The sequence below is a fragment of the Oncorhynchus masou genome, chromosome 7 (genome assembly GCF_036934945.1).
Source record: "Oncorhynchus masou masou isolate Uvic2021 chromosome 7, UVic_Omas_1.1, whole genome shotgun sequence".
In the NCBI taxonomy this organism is placed as follows: Eukaryota; Metazoa; Chordata; class Actinopteri; order Salmoniformes; family Salmonidae; genus Oncorhynchus; species Oncorhynchus masou.
In genome coordinates, this window is record NC_088218.1 from 4418729 (window position 1) to 4440513 (window position 21785).

Below are 21785 nucleotides of genomic sequence, written 5' to 3' on the forward strand. Positions count from 1 at the left end.
CATCACTGTGATCACTGCCCTAACTGTCATCACTGTCCTAACTGTGAACACTGTCATCACTGTCCTTACTGTGATCACTGTCATCACTGCCCTAACTGTCATCACTGCCATAACTGTCCTAACTGTGATCACTGTCCTAACTGTCATCACTGTGATCACTGTCCTAACTGTCCTAACTGTGATCACTATCCTAACTGTGATCACTGTCCTAACTGTCATCACTGTCCTGTTATCACTGTCCTAACTGTGATCACTGTCCTAACTGTCATCACTGTCCTAACTGTGATCACTGTCCCAGCTGTCATCACTGTCATCACTGTCCTAACTGTGATCACTGTCCTAACTGTCATCACTGTCCTAACTGTGATCAATGTCATAACTGTGATCACGGTCCTAACTGTGATCACTGTCCTAACTGTGATCACTGTCCTAACTGTCATCCCTGTCCTAACTGTCATCACTGTCATCACTGTCCTAACTGTGATCACTGTCCTAACTGTGATCAACTGTCCTAACTGTCATCACTGCCCTAAATGTGAACACTGTCATCACTGTCCAAACTGTGATCACTGTCCTAACTGTCATCAATGTCCTAACTGTCATCACTGTCCTAACTGTGATCACTGTCCTAACTGTCATCAATGTCCTAACTGTCATCACTGTCCTAACTGTGATCACTGTCCTAACTGTCATCACTGTCCTAACTGTGATCACTGTCCTAACTGTGATCACTTTCCTAACTGTGATCACTGTGATCACTGTCCTAACTGTCATCACTGTCCTAACTGTCATCAATGTCCTAACTGTCATCACTGTCCTAACTGTGATCACTGCAGTACGATGTGTTGTATTATGTGTTTAAAAAAGGGTTGGGGTCAGTTCAAATTGAAATAAAAAAGAACACCTAATTTTCAATGATTCATCAATAAACTGTATTGACCCTGTAGATGAATGTCTCTTCTGTCTCCTTCCCTGTATTGACCCTGTAACCTGAATGTTTCTTCTGTCTCCTTCCCTGTATTGACTCTGAAGATGAATGTCTCTTCTGTCTCCTTCCCTGTATTGACTCTGTAGATGAATGTCTCTTCTGTCTCCTTCCCTGTATTGACCCTGTAACCTGGGTCTCTTCTGTCTCCTTCCCTGTATTGACCTTGTGACCTGAATGTCTCTTCTGTCTCCTTCCCTGTATTGACTCTGTAGATGAATGTCTCTTCTCTCTCCTTCCCTGTATTGACTCTGAAGATGAATGTCTCTTCTCTCTCCTTCCCTGTATTGACTCTGTAGATGAATGTCTCTTCTCTCTCCTTCCCTGTATTGACTCTGAAGATGAATGTCTCTTCTCTCTCCTTCCCTGTATTGACTCTGTAGATGAATGTCTCTTCTGTCTCCTTCCCTGTATTGACACTGTAACCTGAATGTCTCTTCTGTCTCCTTCCCTGTATTGACCCTGTAACCTGGGTCTCTTCTCTCTCCTTCCCTGTATTGACTCTGTAGATGAATGTCTCTTCTGTCTCCTTCCCTGTATTGACTCTGAAGATGAATGTCTCTTCTGTCTCCTTCCCTGTATTGACTCTGTAGATGAATGTCTCTTCTGTCTCCTTCCCTGTATTGACCCTGTAACCTGAATGTTTCTTCTGTCTCCTTCCCTGTATTGACTCTGAAGATGAATGTCTCTTCTGTCTCCTTCCCTGTATTGACCCTGTAGATGAATGTCTCTTCTGTCTCCTTCCCTGTATTGACCCTGTAACCTGGGTCTCTTCTGCCTCCTTCCCTGTATTGACCTTGTGACCTGAATGTCTCTTCTGTCTCCTTCCCTGTATTGACTCTGTAGATGAATGTCTCTTCTCTCTCCTTCCCTGTATTGACTCTGAAGATGAATGTCTCTTCTCTCTCCTTCCCTGTATTGACCCTGTAGATGAATGTCTCTTCTGTCTCCTTCCCTGTATTGACTCTGTAACCTGAATGTCTCTTCTCTCTCCTTCCCTGTATTGACCCTGTAACCTAGGTCTCTTCTCTCTCCTTCCCTGTATTGACCCTGTAACCTGGGTCTCTTCTCTCTCCTTCCCTGTATTGACCCTGTAACCTGGGTCTCTTCTGTCTCCTTCCCTGTATTGACCCTGTAACCTGGGTCTCTTCTGTCTCCTTCCCTGTATTGACCCTGTAACCTGAATGTCTCTTCTCTCTCCTTCCCTGTATTGACCCTGTAACCTGGGTCTCTTCTGTCTCCTTCCCTTTATTGACCCTGTAGATGAATGTCTCTTCTGTCTCCTTCCCTGTATTGACCCTGTGACCTGAATGTCTCTTCGGTCTCCTTCCCTGTATTGACCTTGTGACCTGAATGTCTCTTCTGTCTCCTTCCCTGTATTGACTCTGTAGATGAATGTCTCTTCTCTCTCCTTCCCTGTATTGACTCTGAAGATGAATGTCTCTTCTCTCTCCTTCCCTGTATTGACTCTGAAGATGAATGTCTCTTCTCTCTCCTTCCCTGTATTGACTCTGTAGATGAATGTCTCTTCTCTCTCCTTCCCTGTATTGACTCTGAAGATGAATGTCTCTTCTCTCTCCTTCCCTGTATTGACTCTGTAGATGAATGTCTCTTCTCTCTCCTTCCCTGTATTGACTCTGTAGATGAATGTCTCTTCTCTCTCCTTCCCTGTATTGACTCTGTAGATGAATGTCTCTTCTGTCTCCTTCCCTGTATTGACCTTGTGACCTGAATGTCTCTTCTGTCTCCTTCCCTGTATTGACTCTGTAGATGAATGTCTCTTCTCTCTCCTTCCCTGTATTGACTCTGAAGATGAATGTCTCTTCTCTCTCCTTCCCTGTATTGACTCTGAAGATGAATGTCTCTTCTCTCTCCTTCCCTGTATTGACTCTGTAGATGAATGTCTCTTCTCTCTCCTTCCCTGTATTGACTCTGAAGATGAATGTCTCTTCTCTCTCCTTCCCTGTATTGACTCTGTAGATGAATGTCTCTTCTCTCTCCTTCCCTGTATTGACTCTGTAGATGAATGTCTCTTCTCTCTCCTTCCCTGTATTGACTCTGTAGATGAATGTCTCTTCTGTCTCCTTCCCTGTATTGACTCTGAAGATGAATGTCTCTTCTCTCTCCTTCCCTGTATTGACCCTGTAGATGAATGTCTCTTCTGTCTCCTTCCCTGTATTGACTCTGTAACCTGAATGTCTCTTCTCTCTCCTTTCCTGTATTGACCCTGTAACCTAGGTCTCTTCTCTCTCCTTCCCTGTATTGACCCTGTAACCTGGGTCTCTTCTCTCTCCTTCCCTGTATTGACCCTGTAACCTGGGTCTCTTCTGTCTCCTTCCCTGTATTGACCCTGTAACCTGAATGTCTCTTCTCTCTCCTTCCCTGTATTGACCCTGTAACCTGGGTCTCTTCTGTCTCCTTCCCTGTATTGACCCTGTAACCTGGGTCTCTTCTGTCTCCTTCCCTGTATTGACCCTGTAACCTGGGTCTCTTCTGTCTCCTTCCCTGTATTGACTCTGTAACCTGGGTCTCTTCTGTCTCCTTCCCTGTATTGACCCTGTGACCTGAATGTCTCTTCTGTCTCCTTCCCTGTATTGACTCTGTAACCTGGGTCTCTTCTGTCTCCTTCCCTGTATTGACCCTGTGACCTGAATGTCTCTTCTGTCTCCATCCCTGTATTTACCCTGTAGATGAATGTCTCTTCTCTCTCCTTCCCTTTATTGACTCTGTAACCTGGGTCTCTTCTGTCTCCTTCCCTGTATTGACTCTGTAGATGAATGTCTCTTCTATCTCCTTCCCTGTATTGACCCTGTAACCTGGGTCTCTTCTCTCTCCTTCCCTGTATTGACCCTGTAGATGAATGTCTCTTCTCTCTCCTTCCCTTTATTGACTCTGTAACCTGGGTCTCTTCTGTCTCCTTCCCTGTATTGACTCTGTAGATGAATGTCTCTTCTCTCTCCTTCCCTGTATTGACTCTGTAACCTGAATGTCTCTTCGGTCTCCTTCCCTGTATTGACCCTGTGACCTGAATGTCTCTTCGGTCTCCTTCCCTGTATTGACCCTGTAACCTGGGTCTCTTCTGTCTCCTTCCCTGTATTGACCCTGTGACCTGAATGTCTCTTCTGTCTCCTTCCCTGTATTGACCCTGTAACCTGGGTTTCTTCTCTCTCCTTCCCTGTATTGACTCTGTAACCTGGGTCTCTTCTGTCTCCTTCCCTGTATTGACCTTGTGACCTGAATGTCTCTTCTGTCTCCTTCCCTGTATTGACTCTGTAGATGAATGTCTCTTCTGTCTCCTTCCCTGTATTGACCCTGTAACCTGAATGTTTCTTCTGTCTCCTTCCCTGTATTGACTCTGAAGATGAATGTCTCTTCTGTCTCCTTCCCTGTATTGACCCTGTAGATTAATGTCTCTTCTGTCTCCTTCCCTGTATTGACCCTGTAACCTGGGTCTCTTCTGTCTCCTTCCCTGTATTGACCTTGTGACCTGAATGTCTCTTCTGTCTCCTTCCCTGTATTGACTCTGTAGATGAATGTCTCTTCTCTCTCCTTCCCTGTATTGACTCTGAAGATGAATGTCTCTTCTCTCTCCTTCCCTGTATTGACTCTGAAGATGAATGTCTCTTCTCTCTCCTTCCCTGTATTGACTCTGTAGATGAATGTCTCTTCTCTCTCCTTCCCTGTATTGACTCTGTAGATGAATGTCTCTTCTCTCTCCTTCCCTGTATTGACTCTGTAGATGAATGTCTCTTCTCTCTCCTTCCCTGTATTGACTCTGAAGATGAATGTCTCTTCTCTCTCCTTCCCTGTATTGACTCTGTAGATGAATGTCTCTTCTCTCTCCTTCCCTGTATTGACCCTGTAGATGAATGTCTCTTCTGTCTCCTTCCCTGTATTGACTCTGTAACCTGAATGTCTCTTCTGTCTCCTTCCCTGTATTGACCCTGTAACCTGGGTCTCTTCTCTCCCTTCCCTGTATTGACTCTGTAGATGAATGTCTCTTCTGTCTCCTTCCCTGTATTGACTCTGAAGATGAATGTCTGTTCTCTCTCCTTCCCTGTATTGACCCTGTAGATGAATGTCTCTTCTGTCTCCTTCCCTGTATTGACTCTGTAACCTGAATGTCTCTTCTCTCTCCTTCCCTGTATTGACCCTGTAACCTAGGTCTCTTCTCTCTCCTTCCCTGTATTGACCCTGTAACCTGGGTCTCTTCTCTCTCTTCCCTGTATTGACCCTGTAACCTGGGTCTCTTCTGTCTCCTTCCCTGTATTGACTCTGTAACCTGGGTCTCTTCTGTCTCCTTCCCTGTATTGACCCTGTAACCTGAATGTCTCTTCTCTCTCCTTCCCTGTATTGACCCTGTAACCTGGGTCTCTTCTGTCTCCTTCCCTTTATTGACCCTGTAGATGAATGTCTCTTCTGTCTCTTTCCCTGTATTGACCCTGTAACCTGGGTCTCTTCTGTCTCCTTCCCTGTATTGACCTTGTGACCTGAATGTCTCTTCTGTCTCCTTCCCTGTATTGACTCTGTAGATGAATGTCTCTTCTCTCTCCTTCCCTGTATTGACTCTGAAGATGAATGTCTCTTCTCTCTCCTTCCCTGTATTGACTCTGAAGATGAATGTCTCTTCTCTCTCCTTCCCTGTATTGACTCTGTAGATGAATGTCTCTTCTCTCTCCTTCCCTGTATTGACTCTGAAGATGAATGTCTCTTCTCTCCTTCCCTGTATTGACTCTGAAGATGAATGTCTCTTCTCTCTCCTTCCCTGTATTGACTCTGTAGATGAATGTCTCTTCTCTCTCCTTCCCTGTATTGACTCTGTAGATGAATGTCTCTTCTCTCTCCTTCCCTGTATTGACTCTGAAGATGAATGTCTCTTCTGTCTTCCCTGTATTGACCCTGTAGATGAATGTCTCTTCTGTCTCCTTCCCTGTATTGACTCTGTAACCTGAATGTCTCTTCTGTCTCCTTCCCTGTATTGACCCTGTAACCTAGGTCTCTTCTCTCTCCCTTCCCTGTATTGACCCTGTAACCTGGGTCTCTTCTCTCTCCTTCCCTGTATTGACCCTGTAACCTGGGTCTCTTCTCTCTCCTTCCCTGTATTGACTCTGTAACCTGGGTCTCTTCTGTCTCCTTCCCTGTATTGACCCTGTAACCTGAATGTCTCTTCTCTCTCCTTCCCTGTATTGACCCTGTAACCTGGGTCTCTTCTGTCTCCTTCCCTGTATTGACCCTGTAACCTGGGTCTCTTCTGTCTCCTTCCCTGTATTGACCCTGTGACCTGAATGTCTCTTCGGTCTCCTTCCTGTATTGACCCTGTAACCTGGGTCTCTTCTGTCTCCTTCCCTGTATTGACCCTGTGACCTGAATGTCTCTTCTGTCTCCTTCCCTGTATTGACTCTGTAACCTGGGTCTCTTCTGTCTCCTTCCCTGTATTGACCCTGTGACCTGAATGTCTCTTCCGTCTCCATCCCTGTATTTACCCTGTAGATGAATGTCTCTTCTCTCTCCTTCCCTTTATTGACCCTGTAACCTGGGTCTCTTCTGTCTCCTTCCCTGTATTGACTCTGTAGATGAATGTCTCTTCTGTCTCCTTCCCTGTATTGACTCTGTAACCTGAATGTCTCTTCGGTCTCCTTCCCTGTATTGACCCTGTGACCTGAATGTCTCTTCGGTCTCCTTCCCTGTATTGACCCTGTGACTTGAATGTCTCTTCTGTCTCCTTCCCTGTATTGACCCTGTAACCTGGGTTTCTTCTCTCTCCTTCCCTGTATTGACTCTGTAACCTGGGTCTCTTCTGTCTCCTTCCCTGTATTGACTCTGTAGATGAATGTCTCTTCTCTCTTCCCTGTATTGACTCTGAAGATGAATGTCTCTTCTCCCCTTCCCTGTATTGACTCTGTAGATGAATGTCTCTTCTGTCTCCTTCCTGTATTGACCCTGTAACCTGGGTTTCTTCTCTCTCCTTCCCTGTATTGACTCTGTAACCTGGGTCTCTTCTGTCTCCTTCCCTGTATTGACTCTGAAGATGAATGTCTCTTCTCTCTCCTTCCCTGTATTGACTCTGAAGATGAATGTCTCTTCTCTCTCCTTCCCTGTATTGACTCTGTAGATGAATGTCTCTTCTGTCTCCTTCCCTGTATTGACCCTGTAACCTGGGTCTCTTCTCTCTCCTTCCCTGTATTGACTCTGTAGATGAATGTCTCTTCTGTCTCCTTCCCTGTATTGACTCTGAAGATGAATGTCTGTTCTCTCTCCTTCCCTGTATTGACCCTGTAGATGAATGTCTCTTCTGTCTCCTTCCCTGTATTGACTCTGTAACCTGAATGTCTCTTCTCTCTCCTTCCCTGTATTGACCCTGTAACCTAGGTCTCTTCTCTCTCTCTTCCCTGTATTGACCCTGTAACCTGGGTCTCTTCTCTCTCCTTCCCTGTATTGACCCTGTAACCTGGGTCTCTTCTGTCTCCTTCCCTGTATTGACTCTGTAACCTGGGTCTCTTCTGTCTCCTTCCCTGTATTGACCCTGTAACCTGAATGTCTCTTCTCTCTCCTTCCCTGTATTGACCCTGTAACCTGGGTCTCTTCTGTCTCCTTCCCTTTATTGACCCTGTAGATGAATGTCTCTTCTGTCTCCTTCCCTGTATTGACCCTGTAACCTGGGTCTCTTCTGTCTCCTTCCCTGTATTGACCTTGTGACCTGAATGTCTCTTCTGTCTCCTTCCCTGTATTGACTCTGTAGATGAATGTCTCTTCTCTCTCCTTCCCTGTATTGACTCTGAAGATGAATGTCTCTTCTCTCTCCTTCCCTGTATTGACTCTGAAGATGAATGTCTCTTCTCTCCTTCCCTGTATTGACTCTGTAGATGAATGTCTCTTCTCTCTCCTTCCCTGTATTGACTCTGAAGATGAATGTCTCTTCTCTCCTTCCCTGTATTGACTCTGAAGATGAATGTCTCTTCTCTCTCCTTCCCTGTATTGACTCTGTAGATGAATGTCTCTTTTCTCTCCTTCCCTGTATTGACTCTGTAGATGAATGTCTCTTCTGTCTCCTTCCCTGTATTGACTCTTTAACCTGAATGTCTCTTCTGTCTCCTTCCCTGTATTGACCCTGTAACCTAGGTCTCTTCTCTCTCCTTCCCTGTATTGACCCTGTAACCTGGGTCTCTTCTGTCTCCTTCCCTGTATTGACTCTGTAACCTGGGTCTCTTCTCTCTCCTTCCCTGTATTGACCCTGTAACCTGAATGTCTCTTCTCTCTCCTTCCCTGTATTGACCCTGTAACCTGGGTCTCTTCTGTCTCCTTCCCTGTATTGACCCTGTAACCTGGGTCTCTTCTGTCTCCTTCCCTGTATTGACCCTGTGACCTGAATGTCTCTTCGGTCTCCTTCCCTGTATTGACCCTGTAACCTGGGTCTCTTCTGTCTCCTTCCCTGTATTGACCCTGTGACCTGAATGTCTCTTCTGTCTCCTTCCCTGTATTGACTCTGTAACCTGGGTCTCTTCTGTCTCCTTCCCTGTATTGACCCTGTGACCTGAATGTCTCTTCCGTCTCCATCCCTGTATTTACCCTGTAGATGAATGTCTCTTCTCTCTCCTTCCCTTTATTGACCCTGTAACCTGGGTCTCTTCTGTCTCCTTCCCTGTATTGACTCTGTAGATGAATGTCTCTTCTGTCTCCTTCCCTGTATTGACTCTGTAACCTGAATGTCTCTTCGGTCTCCTTCCCTGTATTGACCCTGTGACCTGAATGTCTCTTCGGTCTCCTTCCCTGTATTGACCCTGTGACTTGAATGTCTCTTCTGTCTCCTTCCCTGTATTGACCCTGTAACCTGGGTTTCTTCTCTCTCCTTCCCTGTATTGACTCTGTAACCTGGGTCTCTTCTGTCTCCTTCCCTGTATTGACTCTGTAGATGAATGTCTCTTCTCTCTCCTTCCCTGTATTGACTCTGAAGATGAATGTCTCTTCTCTCTCCTTCCCTGTATTGACTCTGAAGATGAATGTCTCTTCTCTCTCCTTCCCTGTATTGACTCTGTAGATGAATGTCTCTTCTGTCTCCTTCCCTGTATTGACTCTGTAGATGAATGTCTCTTCTCTCTCCTTCCCTGTATTGACTCTGTAGATGAATGTCTCTTCTGTCTCCTTCCCTGTATTGACTCTGAAGATGAATGTCTCTTCTCTCTCCTTCCCTGTATTGACCCTGTAGATGAATGTCTCTTCTGTCTCCTTCCCTGTATTGACTCTGTAACCTGAATGTCTCTTCTCTCTCCTTCCTGTATTGACCCTGTAACCTAGGTCTCTTCTCTCTCCTTCCCTGTATTGACCCTGTAACCTGGGTCTCTTCTCTCTCCTTCCCTGTATTGACCCTGTAACCTGGGTCTCTTCTGTCTCCTTCCCTGTATTGACTCTGTAAGCTGGGTCTCTTCTGTCTCCTTCCCTGTATTGACCCTGTAACCTGAATGTCTCTTCTCTCTCCTTCCCTGTATTGACCCTGTAACATGGGTCTCTTCTGTCTCCTTCCCTGTATTGACCCTGTAACCTGGGTCTCTTCTGTCTCCTTCCCTGTATTGACCCTGTAACCTGGGTCTCTTCTGTCTCCTTCCCTGTATTGACTCTGTAACCTGGGTCTCTTCTGTCTCCTTCCCTGTATTGACCCTGTGACCTGAATGTCTCTTCTGTCTCCTTCCCTGTATTGACTCTGTAACCTGGGTCTCTTCTGTCTCCTTCCCTGTATTGACCCTGTGACCTGAATGTCTCTTCTGTCTCCATCCCTGTATTTACCCTGTGATGAATGTCTCTTCTCTGTTTCCCTTTATTGACTCTGTAACCTGGGTCTCTTCTGTCTCCTTCCCTGTATTGACTCTGTAGATGAATGTCTCTTCTGTCTCCTTCCCTGTATTGACCCTGTAACCTGGGTCTCTTCTCTCTCCTTCCCTGTATTGACCCTGTAGATGAATGTCTCTTCTCTCTCCTTCCCTTTATTGACTCTGTAACCTGGGTCTCTTCTGTCTCCTTCCCTGTATTGACTCTGTAGATGAATGTCTCTTCTGTCTCCTTCCCTGTATTGACTCTGTAACCTGAATGTCTCTTCGGTCTCCTTCCCTGTATTGACCCTGTGACCTGAATGTCTCTTCGGTCTCCTTCCCTGTATTGACCCTGTAACCTGGGTCTCTTCTGTCTCCTTCCCTGTATTGACCCTGTGACCTGAATGCCTCTTCTGTCTCCTTCCCTGTATTGACCCTGTAACCTGGGTTTCTTCTCTCTCCTTCCCTGTATTGACTCTGTAACCTGGGTCTCTTCTGTCTCCTTCCCTGTATTGACTCTGTAACCTGGGTCTCTTCTGTCTCCTTCCCTGTATTGACTCTGTAACCTGGGTCTCTTCTGTCTCCTTCCCTGTATTGACCCTGTGACCTGAATGTCTCTTCTGTCTCCTTCCCTGTATTGACTCTGTAACCTGGGTCTCTTCTGTCTCCTTCCCTGTATTGACCCTGTGACCTGAATGTCTCTTCTGTCTCCATCCCTGTATTTACCCTGTAGATGAATGTCTCTTCTCTCTCCTTCCCTTTATTGACTCTGTAACCTGGGTCTCTTCTCTCTCCTTCCCTGTATTGACTCTGTAGATGAATGTCTCTTCTGTCTCCTTCCCTGTATTGACTCTGTAACCTGGGTCTCTTCTGTCTCCTTCCCTGTATTGACTCTGTAACCTGGGTCTCTTCTGTCTCCTTCCCTGTATTGACTCTGTAACCTGGGTCTCTTCTGTCTCCTTCCCTGTATTGACCCTGTAGATGAATGTATCTTCTGTCTCCTTCCCTGTATTGACTCTGTAACCTGGGTCTCTTCTGTCTCCTTCCCTGTATTGACTCTGTAACCTGGGTCTCTTCTGTCTCCTTCCCTGTATTGACCCTGTAGATGAATGTCTCTTCTGTCTCCTTCCCTGTATTGACCCTGTAACCTGAATGTCTCTTCTCTCTCCTTCCCTGTATTGACTCTGTAGATGAATGTCTCTTCTCTCTCCTTCCCTGTATTGACCCTGTAGATGAATGTCTCTTCTGTCTCCTTCCCTGTATTGACTCTGTAACCTGAATGTCTCTTCTGTCTCCTTCCCTGTATTGACCCTGTAACCTGGGTCTCTTCTCTCTCCTTCCCTGTATTGACTCTGTAGATGAATGTCTCTTCTGTCTCCTTCCCTGTATTGACTCTGAAGATGAATGTCTCTTCTCTCTCCTTCCCTGTATTGACCCTGTAGATGAATGTCTCTTCTGTCTCCTTCCCTGTATTGACTCTGTAACCTGAATGTCTCTTCTGTCTCCTTCCCTGTATTGACCCTGTAACCTAGGTCTCTTCTCTCTCCTTCCCTGTATTGACCCTGTAACCTGGGTCTCTTCTCTCTCCTTCCCTGTATTGACCCTGTAACCTGGGTCTCTTCTGTCTCCTTCCCTGTATTGACTCTGTAACCTGGGTCTCTTCTGTCTCCTTCCCTGTATTGACCCTGTAACCTGAATGTCTCTTCTCTCTCCTTCCCTGTATTGACCCTGTAACCTGGGTCTCTTCTGTCTCCTTCCCTGTATTGACCCTGTAACCTGGGTCTCTTCTGTCTCCTTCCCTGTATTGACCCTGTGACCTGAATGTCTCTTCTGTCTCCTTCCCTGTATTTACCCTGTAACCTGGGTCTCTTCTGTCTCCTTCCCTGTATTGACCCTGTGACCTGAATGTCTCTTCTGTCTCCTTCCCTGTATTGACTCTGTAACCTGGGTCTCTTCTGTCTCCTTCCCTGTATTGACCCTGTGACCTGAATGTCTCTTCTGTCTCCATCCCTGTATTTACCCTGTAGATGAATGTCTCTTCTCTCTCCTTCCCTTTATTGACTCTGTAACCTGGGTCTCTTCTGTCTCCTTCCCTGTATTGACTCTGTAGATGAATGTCTCTTCTGTCTCCTTCCCTGTATTGACTCTGTAGATGAATGTCTCTTCTGTCTCCTTCCCTGTATTGACTCTGTAACCTGAATGTCTCTTCGGTCTCCTTCCCTGTATTGACCCTGTGACCTGAATGTCTCTTCGGTCTCCTTCCCTGTATTGACCCTGTAACCTGGGTCTCTTCTGTCTCCTTCCCTGTATTGACCCTGTGACCTGAATGTCTCTTCTGTCTCCTTCCCTGTATTGACCCTGTAACCTGGGTTTCTTCTCTCTCCTTCCCTGTATTGACTCTGTAACCTGGGTCTCTTCTGTCTCCTTCCCTGTATTGACTCTGTAACCTGGGTCTCTTCTGTCTCCTTCCCTGTATTGACTCTGTAACCTGGGTCTCTTCTGTCTCCTTCCTGTATTGACCCTGTAACCTGAATGTCTCTTCTGTCTCCTTCCCTGTATTGACTCTGTAACCTGGGTCTCTTCTGTCTCCTTCCCTGTATTGACCCTGTGACCTGAATGTCTCTTCTGTCTCCTTCCCTGTATTGAATGTCCTTCTCTCTCCTTCCCTGTATTGACTCTGTAACCTGGGTCTCTTCTGTCTCCTTCCCTGTATTGACCCTGTGACCTGAATGTCTCTTCTGTCTCCATCCCTGTAACCTTTACCCTGTAGATGAATGTCTCTTCTCTCTCCTTCCCTTTATTGACTCTGTAACCTGGGTCTCTTCTGTCTCCTTCCCTGTATTGACTCTGTAGATGAATGTCTCTTAACCTGTCTCTTCTCTCCTTCCCTGTATTGACCCTGTAACCTGGGTCTCTTCTCTCCTCCTTCCCTGTATTGACCCTGTAGACTCTGAACCTGAATGTCTCTTCTCTCCTTCCCTTTATTGACTCTGTAACCTGGGTCTCTTCTGTCTCCTTCCCTGTATTGACTCTGTAACCTTCTGGTATTGACTCTGTAACCTGAATGTCTCTTCGGTCTCCTTCCCTGTATTGACCCTGTGACCTGAATGTCTCTTCGGTCTCCTTCCCTGTATTGACCCTGTAACCTGGGTCTCTTCTGTCTCCTTCCCTGTATTGACCCTGTGACCTGAATGTCTCTTCTGTCTCCTTCCCTGTATTGACCCTGTAACCTGGGTTTCTTCTCTCTCCTTCCCTGTATTGACTCTGTAACCTGGGTCTCTTCTGTCTCCTTCCCTGTATTGACTCTGTAACCTGGGTCTCTTCTGTCTCCTTCCCTGTATTGACTCTGTAACCTGGGTCTCTTCTGTCTCCTTCCCTGTATTGACCCTGTAGATGAATGTATCTTCTGTCTCCTTCCCTGTATTGACTCTGTAACCTGGGTCTCTTCTGTCTCCTTCCCTGTATTGACTCTGTAACCTGGGTCTCTTCTCTCTCCTTCCCTGTATTGACCCTGTAGATGAATGTCTCTTCTGTCTCCTTCCCTGTATTGACTCTGTAACCTGAATGTCTCTTCTGTCTCCTTCCCTGTATTGACCCTGTAACCTGGGTCTCTTCTGTCTCCTTCCCTGTATTGACTCTGTAGATGAATGTCTCTTCTGTCTCCTTCCCTGTATTGACTCTGAAGATGAATGTCTCTTCTCTCTCCTTCCCTGTATTGACCCTGTAGATGAATGTCTCTTCTGTCTCCTTCCCTGTATTGACTCTGTAACCTGAATGTCTCTTCTCTCTCCTTCCCTGTATTGACCCTGTAACCTAGGTCTCTTCTCTCTCCTTCCCTGTATTGACCCTGTAACCTGGGTCTCTTCTCTCTCCTTCCCTGTATTGACCCTGTAACCTGGGTCTCTTCTGTCTCCTTCCCTGTATTGACTCTGTAACCTGGGTCTCTTCTGTCTCCTTCCCTGTATTGACCCTGTAACCTGAATGTCTCTTCTCTCTCCTTCCCTGTATTGACCCTGTAACCTGGGTATTGACCCTGTAACCTGGGTCTCTTCTGTCTCCTTCCCTGTATTGACCCTGTGACCTGAATGTCTGGGTAACTCTTTCTGTCTCCTTCCCTGTATTGACCCTGTAACCTGAATGTCTCTTCTGTCTCCTTCCCTGTATTGACCCTGTAACCTGGGTCTCTTCTCTCCTTCCCTGTCCTGTAACCTCCCCCTGTATTGACTCTGTAACCTGGGTCTCTTCTGTCTCCTTCCCTGTATTGACTCTGTAACCTGGGTCTCTATTGACCCTGTAGATGAATGTCTCTTCTGTCTCCTTCCCTGTATTGACTCTTCTGTCTCCTTCCCTGTATTGACCCTGTAACCTGGGTCTCTTCTGTCTCCTTCCCTGTATTGACCCTGTAGACCTGAATGTCTCTTCTGTCTCCTTCCCTGTATTGACCCTGTAACCTGAATGTCTCTTCTGTCTCCTTCCCTGTATTGACCCTGTAACCTGGGTCTCTTCTGTCTCCTTCCCTGTATTGACCCTGTAACCTGGTAACCTGGGTCTCTTCTGTCTCCTTCCCTGTATTGACCCTGTAACCTGAATGTCTCTTCTCTCTCCTTCCCTGTATTGACCCTGAACCTGGGTCTCTTCTGTCTCCTTCCCTGTATTGACCCTGTAACCTGGGTCTCTTCTGTCTCCTTCCCTGTATTGACCCTGTAACCTGGGTCTCTTCTGTCTCCTTCCCTGTATTGACCCTGTGACCTGAATGTCTCTTCTGAACCCTGTAACCTGGGTCTTCTGTCTCCTTCCCTGTATTGACTCTGTAACCTGGGTCTCTTCTGTCTCCTTCCCTGTATTGACTCTGTAACCTGGGTCTCTTCTGTCTCCTTCCCTGTATTGACTCTGTAACCTGGGTCTCTTCTGTCTCCTTCCCTGTATTGACCCTGTAGATGAATGTCTCTTCTGAATGTCTGTAACCTGGGTCTCTTCTGTCTCCTTCCCTGTATTGACTCTGTAACCTGGGTCTCTTCTGTCTCCTTCCCTGTATTGACCCTGTAGATGAATGTCTCTTCTGTCTCCTTCCCTGTATTGACCCTGTAACCTCAATGTCTCTTCTCTCTCCTTCCCTGTATTGACTCTGTAGATGACAAGGAATATGATGCCTTTGTGTCCTACGTGCCCTGCTCTTCCTCTGAGGCGGGGGGAGGAAGAGAGGAGGCGCTGGAGGTGCTCCTGCCCAAGGTTCTGGAGGGGCAGTGGGGGTACCACCTCTTTCTGCTGGAGAGAGACCTGCTGCCGGGCGGAGGTGGGTTCTAGTGTGCATCCCAAATGGCATCCTATTCCCTATTTAGTGTACAACTAAAACGTAGGGTACTATATATAGAGAAAGGCTGCCATTTAGGACGCATATTAGTCTGGTCCCAGACCAGTTTGTGCTTTAGAGTCAGCCAACGCCCATAGGAGTTGGCTATACTGCACAAACTGATCTAGGATCAGGTTATAGTTGAGCAGGCCATGTGAATAGAAACAGTCACATTAACAGAGTAGACTGTAAAACATTACTGTTGAATGTACAGTTGGCCTAGAGATGGCAGCTTTCAAATGAAATGTATTCTGAAGAATGTGTGGTTCACAGAGTCAGTTTTACTGTCAGACTTTGACAGTCTGCATTACTATCATGTCACCCTGCCAAGCATGACACTTGTGTGGTTTTGTGTTTGTGTGTTCTGTGCTTTAGCGTATACAGAGGATGTGGTGTGTGCGATCCGCAGCAGCAGGCGACTGGTGTGTGTCCTGAGTCCTGACTACCTGGCCAGTACCTGTCTGTTTGAACTGGAGACGGGCATCAGAGCCTTACAACAAGACCCACACTTCAGACTCATCCTCATCTGGACCAGCACCATTCCCAACACCAGTCCTAGCCCCACCAGCCCCAACACCAGTCCTAGCCCCACCAGCCCCAACACCAGTCCTAGCCCCAGCACCACCAGCCCAACCAGCAGCAGGCCTCTATCTCTACCCCTGTCTCACACTCTGGGCATGGTGACTCCAGCCTCACCGCTGCCCCCACTAGTTCGGAGGGCCATCAGAGTCCTGCCTGCTCTGCGCTGGACCCCCAGGACCAGGGAAGGATGATAACTAGCTCCAACTCTGGATCACGGTTCTGGAGATCCCTCCACAAGGCCATGCCAGCCCAGAGTGGGACTGGGACAGACACACAGACACTGTTAGACAGACACACAGACACCCAGGACAGAGGGACTGTTTTGTAGTCGTTAGGGCGGTTCTCCAGTAACTTGACACCTTGTATATATATTTTTTTGGGGGTTGAGGGACCTGTGGTTTCATGGCTGTTGCTTCTGAGAATGTGTTGTTACCTCCTGGAACCTGGTAACGTGGAACCACTGGTAACGTCGTGGTTACCAGGTTCCAGGAGGTAAACAGCAGTCAAAGCAGTGGCTCCTGGTAAATAGCAGTCAATGCAGATCCTGGGTGTATTCGTTTTTCAGTAATTGGTCTTTTAAACCAACCAGGTCAGGTTTTTTCTCCAATAACTGTGCTACAGATCAGAATCCTTAAAGCACACCGTAGCATAGGGTTTTGGACCATAGCAAAACCTTTGGCAAACGGAAAATGTTTTGCAACGAAAACTACTTTCTATTCGACAAATTCAAGTTCTGTCCCCGTTTCTCTTGCTCCTGTTGAGTTCTGTTTGTTTCCTAGTTAATACACCCCAGAAGAGGTAGAGTATTTATTTATTTATATGGGGCGGCAGTGTAGCCTAGTGGTTAGAGCAGTGTAGCCTAGTGGTTAGAGCGTTGGACTAGTAACCGAAAGGTTGCAAGTTCAAACCCCCGAGCTGACAAGGTACAAAATCTGTCGTTCTGGCCCTGAACAGGCAGTTAACCCACTGTTCCTAGGCTGTCATTGAAAATAAGAATTTGTTCTTAACTGACTTGCCTGGTTAAATAAAGGTAAATATTACAAACGAACTACAGTACAGAGAAAGACCAAACATACTTGCATAAGCTACAGTTAAAGACAGCTGTTGACAGCGGAATAATTAGTTTCTTTATGTGAAGGAAAAAATGCGTGACGTCTTTCCATTTTGAAAGAATATAATACCACAGATAGAACAATGAGACCGATATTTCACCGGGTGTATAAATGTGAAGCATCCACTTGTTCTGCCCACTACGGCTCATTCATTCCCCTTTGAAACGACAGGGTGTGGTCTATCTTGGTTTAGTTATAACCATCTTTGATAATTACTGTCCTCCGCTCCTCTTCTTATACCCAGTAACATCATCAAGATTGTCATTGAGGCTTTACATTATTTATGCATTTGAAGAATGTATATGATACACTGGTATGTGCATTGTGGTTCAATTGCTTTTTTTGTTGTTGCACAAATATCATTAAAAAATACATTTCATTTTGGAATTGAATGTAAGTTTTATTGTCCTAATATGAATATTTCTACATGTCAACCTCAGACATGGGAGAAATGGTTCCTGTCTGGGATCAACTCTGTAAAGGCATGACAGACAGTGTATAACTGAGGGAAGGCCAGGGTTCAAAACCCTATTAGGACTGTTATAAAGTAGTGATATATCCTAGATGAGTCAAACTATTATTAAGTTGTCTTGAAGTTCCCTTTCCCAAAATGTATCCTCATTGCTCTGAACTACACCCACTCCAGTCTGCTATATAACACACACACACACACACACACACACACACACACACACACACACACACACACACACACGTTTAAAACAAAACAAAAAATATGCTTGATAGCACAAATGTCTCACCATCATTACATAGCAGTATGTACATTGTTTTTACACCATCGTCAACAGACAAACGAAGAGAAAAAAAGCACTCAATCAAGGTGACATCATTCCACACAAAAGCAAACACGGTGTGCAGTTTGACTGTTGTCATTAGCAACCCAGTAAGGCCGAGCCCTACTGGTCTTACTGTGACTAATAACCAATGAGGCGGAGCCCTATTGGTCAGTGTCCGTCTGAGACTTGAGCTTCCTCTCCCAGAGCTTCTGGTGGTCGGAGAATCCCTGCTTCCCCTTGTTGAAGGAGTTGGGGCCTGCTGACGTGGGCGTCTCCCTGAGGTGAACATAGAGAGTTATGTGTGGTAGTGGACCTAAAGGTTCTTGAAACCACTGCGGTCAGAACTGGTGCGTTGACCAAAATGAAAACATCACATGATGCACTATTGTAAAGTGGCTGTTCCACTGGATGTCAGAAGGTGAATTCATTTTCAATTTGTAAGTCGCCTCTGGATAAGAGCGTCTGCTAAATGACTTAAATGTAAATGTTAATCACATTGATTAGTAGTAGGTCCTCAAATGACCCTTGCAAACACGTGTGGTCATTACGCCTGGTTCAAATCCACACAAAATTGTAACCGATTCCCTATATAGTGCCATACTTTGGGCCAGAGGTCTCTCCAAAGTGGTCAATATTAGTTAACTAATAGGCAATAGGATGCTGTTTCAGAGAAGCACACTAGAATACTTGACAGGGATCTAGGAATAGGTACATTACATTTCAGTGATTTATGAACACTGTATTATGTCAGAACACCTGGAATTTCAGATAACATTTGTGAGATGTTGTAAAAACATTTTGAGATAATAATTCAAACGTTGTGCTTCTTACCTGCCAATGTTCTTCATCCTCATCTTGGCTTCTGCAGGCATCTCCTCCTCACTCTGTCAGAGGAGAAAACAGCTGTTATTACAACTCTGTGGTTAGAGCACAGGCATCAACATTGATGTTTCACTGCATATGACAGTTTGTTTGCACAACCTACTAACCTATTGGAATATTGTGTGGTGTGTGTGTGTGTGTGTGTGTGTGTGTGTGTGTGTGTGTGTGTGTGTGTGTGTGTGTGTGTGTGTGTGTGTGTGTGTGTGTGTGTGTATGAAGGCGTCAGCATGCTTCCCAGCCAAAACAGTTTGTGCATATATTGTGACGCCATTTTGTGACATTTTTGTTTGTTTTGGATTTCGGTGAATGGTTTTTCAGGTGTTCGGGTACACAACATTTTTTCTAGAGGCAAGCCGAAGTTCGGAGCGGAAGTGTACGCCCTTCGTCTCTGATTGGTTAACAGTAGGGATTCTTCAGTAAAGTCTTTGTCATTCAATGAGAGATTACATTTCTTTGAAAAATACTGCAAGAAACATCTTAGTTAGGTGTAAACATATGAGACTAAGATCTCCTCAGCAAAAAACTAATTACATTTCTAGAGTTATTTTTAATTTTTATTCTGACTATTTTGAGGAAGCGTATACTGGCTATGGTGTCTCAAAATGGACAAGCAGTCCTATTGCAGCTTTTTTCTAATTTTTCCAGCAAAGTTCTTTTAAGGGAGTATGCAAGCACACGGTTTGTTGGGTTTGGTGCCAGCCGAAATGAAGCATGCTGACGCCTTAACTCACATCATCAGAGTCGACATTGAAAACCGAGGCCAGAGCTGGTTTCTTGGCAGGTACAGGTACAGGCTCTTTGGGTTTCTAAAATGGAGAGAGACACACATCTGTCAACCACACACACTGAGATAGATGTCACACACACACTAACCCCCCCTAAAAGTACTCACACTAGCACCCAGCTTGATGGAGATGGGCGCAGGCTTCTTTATAGGCTGGCTGATCAGACCAAATCCTATCTTGGAGACTTTGGGGGCTGGGGGTACCGGGTGGCTGGAGGTGGACACCTTCCCCGGGCCAGGGCTGACCTCCTGGGCCGAGCGTTTCCCCCCTCCTCCAGTGCTGGAAGAGACAGTCTTAGTTTTCACACTGCCTTCCTTCTCCTCCGGTCCTGCTGGAGGCGAAACAACTTACCAAGGTGAGCAACTGTTGCCTGGGAAACCAAGGATGAGCTACTGTTACCTGGGAGTGGTTGCCGGGTTACCCATAGAGATCCTATTAAAGGAATTCCTAATTCTATGGGTGAACCTGTTTGGAAGTTGGTGTGTGAAAGGACCAAACACTCCCACTACTGTTGCGGTTATGGTCGGTATTTTGGTCATAAACCTAGCTAGTTATTTTAACACTATTGCAATTTGCCACATAGCATATGTGCATGCATAGCCTATAGTTTATTGCATATCATGTTACATATTTTTTTTACGTTCAACGCATGTTGCATCCTATGCATTTATCTGTCTTAGCTAGCTAAATGTGTCTTCTTTTTGAAACTTACTGCATGCCAAGTGAAGCCCATATTAGTTGTGTTTACTGACAAAAGTATTTGAAAAACAATCGTAAACATTGCTCCATCATACATGAGCAGCTGCAATGGCTAACCTAGCGATCTCGCGTAAAGCTAGCTAGCTAATAAAACCAACTATCTAGTTTCATTGGAAGCCTGCTAACGTTACATCAATGGCTGCTAGCTGAATGGGGACAGGCCGAAGCTCCGTTCACAAGCGGACACGATGAGCATGGGAATGTTGAATTAGTTACAGGTGGTCGATGTAACGTTATACTTCTAGTCTTATTTCGACAAGACAGCGATACATTGCCCCTAAAGATGTACTAATATCACCTCCATCATCGGAGAGCCGCTTGCTGCTGTGCTTGTTGTAGTCCGCCATAACATCAGTGACGATGGAAGAAGCGAATAGGATTTCTCTAACGAGATGGTACAGAACAGCGCCACCTGTCGTTCTGGAATAGGAATTGTCTGACCACAACAACAACAACCAAAAACGAATTTACTCCCAATGATTCATACCAAAATCATCAAAGAATAATATACCAATGTATTATCGTTATCAGATACTTTATGTGTGCATTTGTCTCTGTTTGTTTATGAGTATTTTTGTGGTTCATGCATTAATCGATAGGTGGCGGTGTGTAACGATTTACACATCTACCTTTTGAAGTGTCGAAGAAGAACTTCTGTCGTTTTGAAATGACGTCATTAACAGTCGCCGGTGCCACTCGTGTTGTCAAAATGAAATGTTTACAATGAGCATTATCATCATTGTTTTACGTGTTTTTAAACACCATAAATCGTTTTAGTTAGTCGGTGAGATGTCGGCGTTCAGCTCAGAGCTCATTGACTACCTGGAGGGAAGAATTTCATTCGAGGAGTTTGAAATACGGAGAGAGGAAAGAAAAGCTAAATTGAAGGTAAGTGGGACATCTACTCTGCATGCTGTATTAACGTTGAACAGATCAAACTTGTGAACAAGTTTTGGAGCTCGCAATGATATATGTGCTACTGGAACGCCTTTCACGAATGCCTGTGTTGAAAGCATCTCATCTCGGATCTTTTCTCTCAGGTATCGAACGAAGGGCTTTCAGAGGAAGATGAAGAGATTGGACCAGATGACACTCTCCCCAGCACTTCCCACGGCCGCAGTCCGAGAAAATGTTCTAAAAAACGGCCCGCAGGTGTGTGTTTCCACTTGTTCAGTCATGTGACTGCTTGGGTTCGGAACATGGATATTCTGCTTCCCACAATCTTGTATTAGCCCGCTGAGCTAAAGCCTAGGCACTCTTCATGTCTTCTTAAGCAATTCCAGTCAAGTCATTGTTGTATGCCAACTATCCACCTCTTCTGTCCTTGCCAGCGGATCCCGAGGAAGGCGTCAGCCCCTCTGTCCAGAAGGCTTTTGCCTCGATGATGGGGGAGGGAACAGAGACTGAACAGACTGAGGAAGAGGAGGAGGAGGATGAGGAGGAGGATGAAGACAACGATGACGATTATGAAGAAGAGGAAGAGGAGGATTCAGAGGAGGAGAGGAAGGTTGAAGCTAAGGGAGATGAGGAAGGGCCCTCAGCTGGGGATGTCTTTGCTCTGGAAATGGAGCTTAACCGAGAGAACAAGAAGATGATGAAGGTGAAAATTAGATAAAGGCCCGTCTTCATTCTAACAGGGTTCACAAGACTGCTAGCCCTCTGAGCATTGACATTAGATCAGTTAGCCATAGTTTGACAAATAGATGTGTTGTGTATGCAATACTAGTTTAAT

The 21785-nt window shown here is 45.8% G+C and overlaps 3 protein-coding genes across 4 annotated transcripts in view; 2 read left to right on the forward strand and 1 right to left on the reverse strand.

The window, feature by feature from the left end:
* The window catches only part of LOC135543129 (interleukin-18 receptor accessory protein-like), a 28442-nt gene extending 12301 nt beyond the window's left edge, over nt 1–16141 (forward strand). The window contains 3 exon segments of the mRNA XM_064970205.1: nt 14918–15079; nt 15512–15883; nt 15886–16141. Of these exon segments, the coding sequence (XP_064826277.1) occupies nt 14918–15079; nt 15512–15883; nt 15886–16046 (695 nt within the window). The 3' untranslated portion in view covers nt 16047–16141.
* A 1063-nt stretch (nt 16142–17204) lies between these two features.
* Nucleotides 17205–20429, reverse strand: LOC135543130 (PEST proteolytic signal-containing nuclear protein-like). Of its 2 annotated transcripts, none has more exons than XM_064970208.1 (5): nt 20352–20429; nt 19402–19622; nt 19241–19315; nt 18459–18511; nt 17205–17903 (listed from the first exon to the last, which is right to left on the reverse strand). In XM_064970208.1, the coding sequence occupies exons 1-5, from the start codon at nt 20398–20400 to the stop codon at nt 17789–17791; spliced, it is 513 nt and encodes a 170-aa protein (XP_064826280.1). In that variant the 5' UTR covers nt 20401–20429; the 3' UTR covers nt 17205–17788. The 2 variants fall into 2 exon arrangements, with proteins under 2 accessions (XP_064826280.1, XP_064826279.1); XM_064970207.1 differs by having other exon boundaries at nt 19402–19625.
* Nucleotides 20430–20730: 301 nt separating this feature from the next.
* The window catches only part of LOC135542921 (general transcription factor 3C polypeptide 3-like), a 24650-nt gene continuing 23595 nt past the window's right edge, over nt 20731–21785 (forward strand). The window contains exons 1-3 of the mRNA XM_064970060.1: nt 20731–20941; nt 21094–21205; nt 21385–21653. Coding sequence (XP_064826132.1) covers nt 20843–20941; nt 21094–21205; nt 21385–21653 — 480 coding nt within the window. The 5' untranslated portion in view covers nt 20731–20842. The remainder of the gene's footprint in view (nt 20942–21093; nt 21206–21384; nt 21654–21785) is intronic.

Coding starts and splice junctions, on each gene's coding strand:
- LOC135543130 (XM_064970207.1), bottom strand. CDS start 20,400: ATGGCGGACTACAACAAGCACAGCAGCAAGCGGCTCTCCGATGATGGA. Junction 19,626..20,351: donor GCGGCTCTCCGATGATGGAG/GTGATATTAGTA, acceptor TTTCGCCTCCAG/CAGGACCGGAGGAGAAGGAA. Junction 19,316..19,401: donor CCATCAAGCTGGGTGCTAGT/GTGAGTACTTTT, acceptor TCTCCATTTTAG/AAACCCAAAGAGCCTGTACC.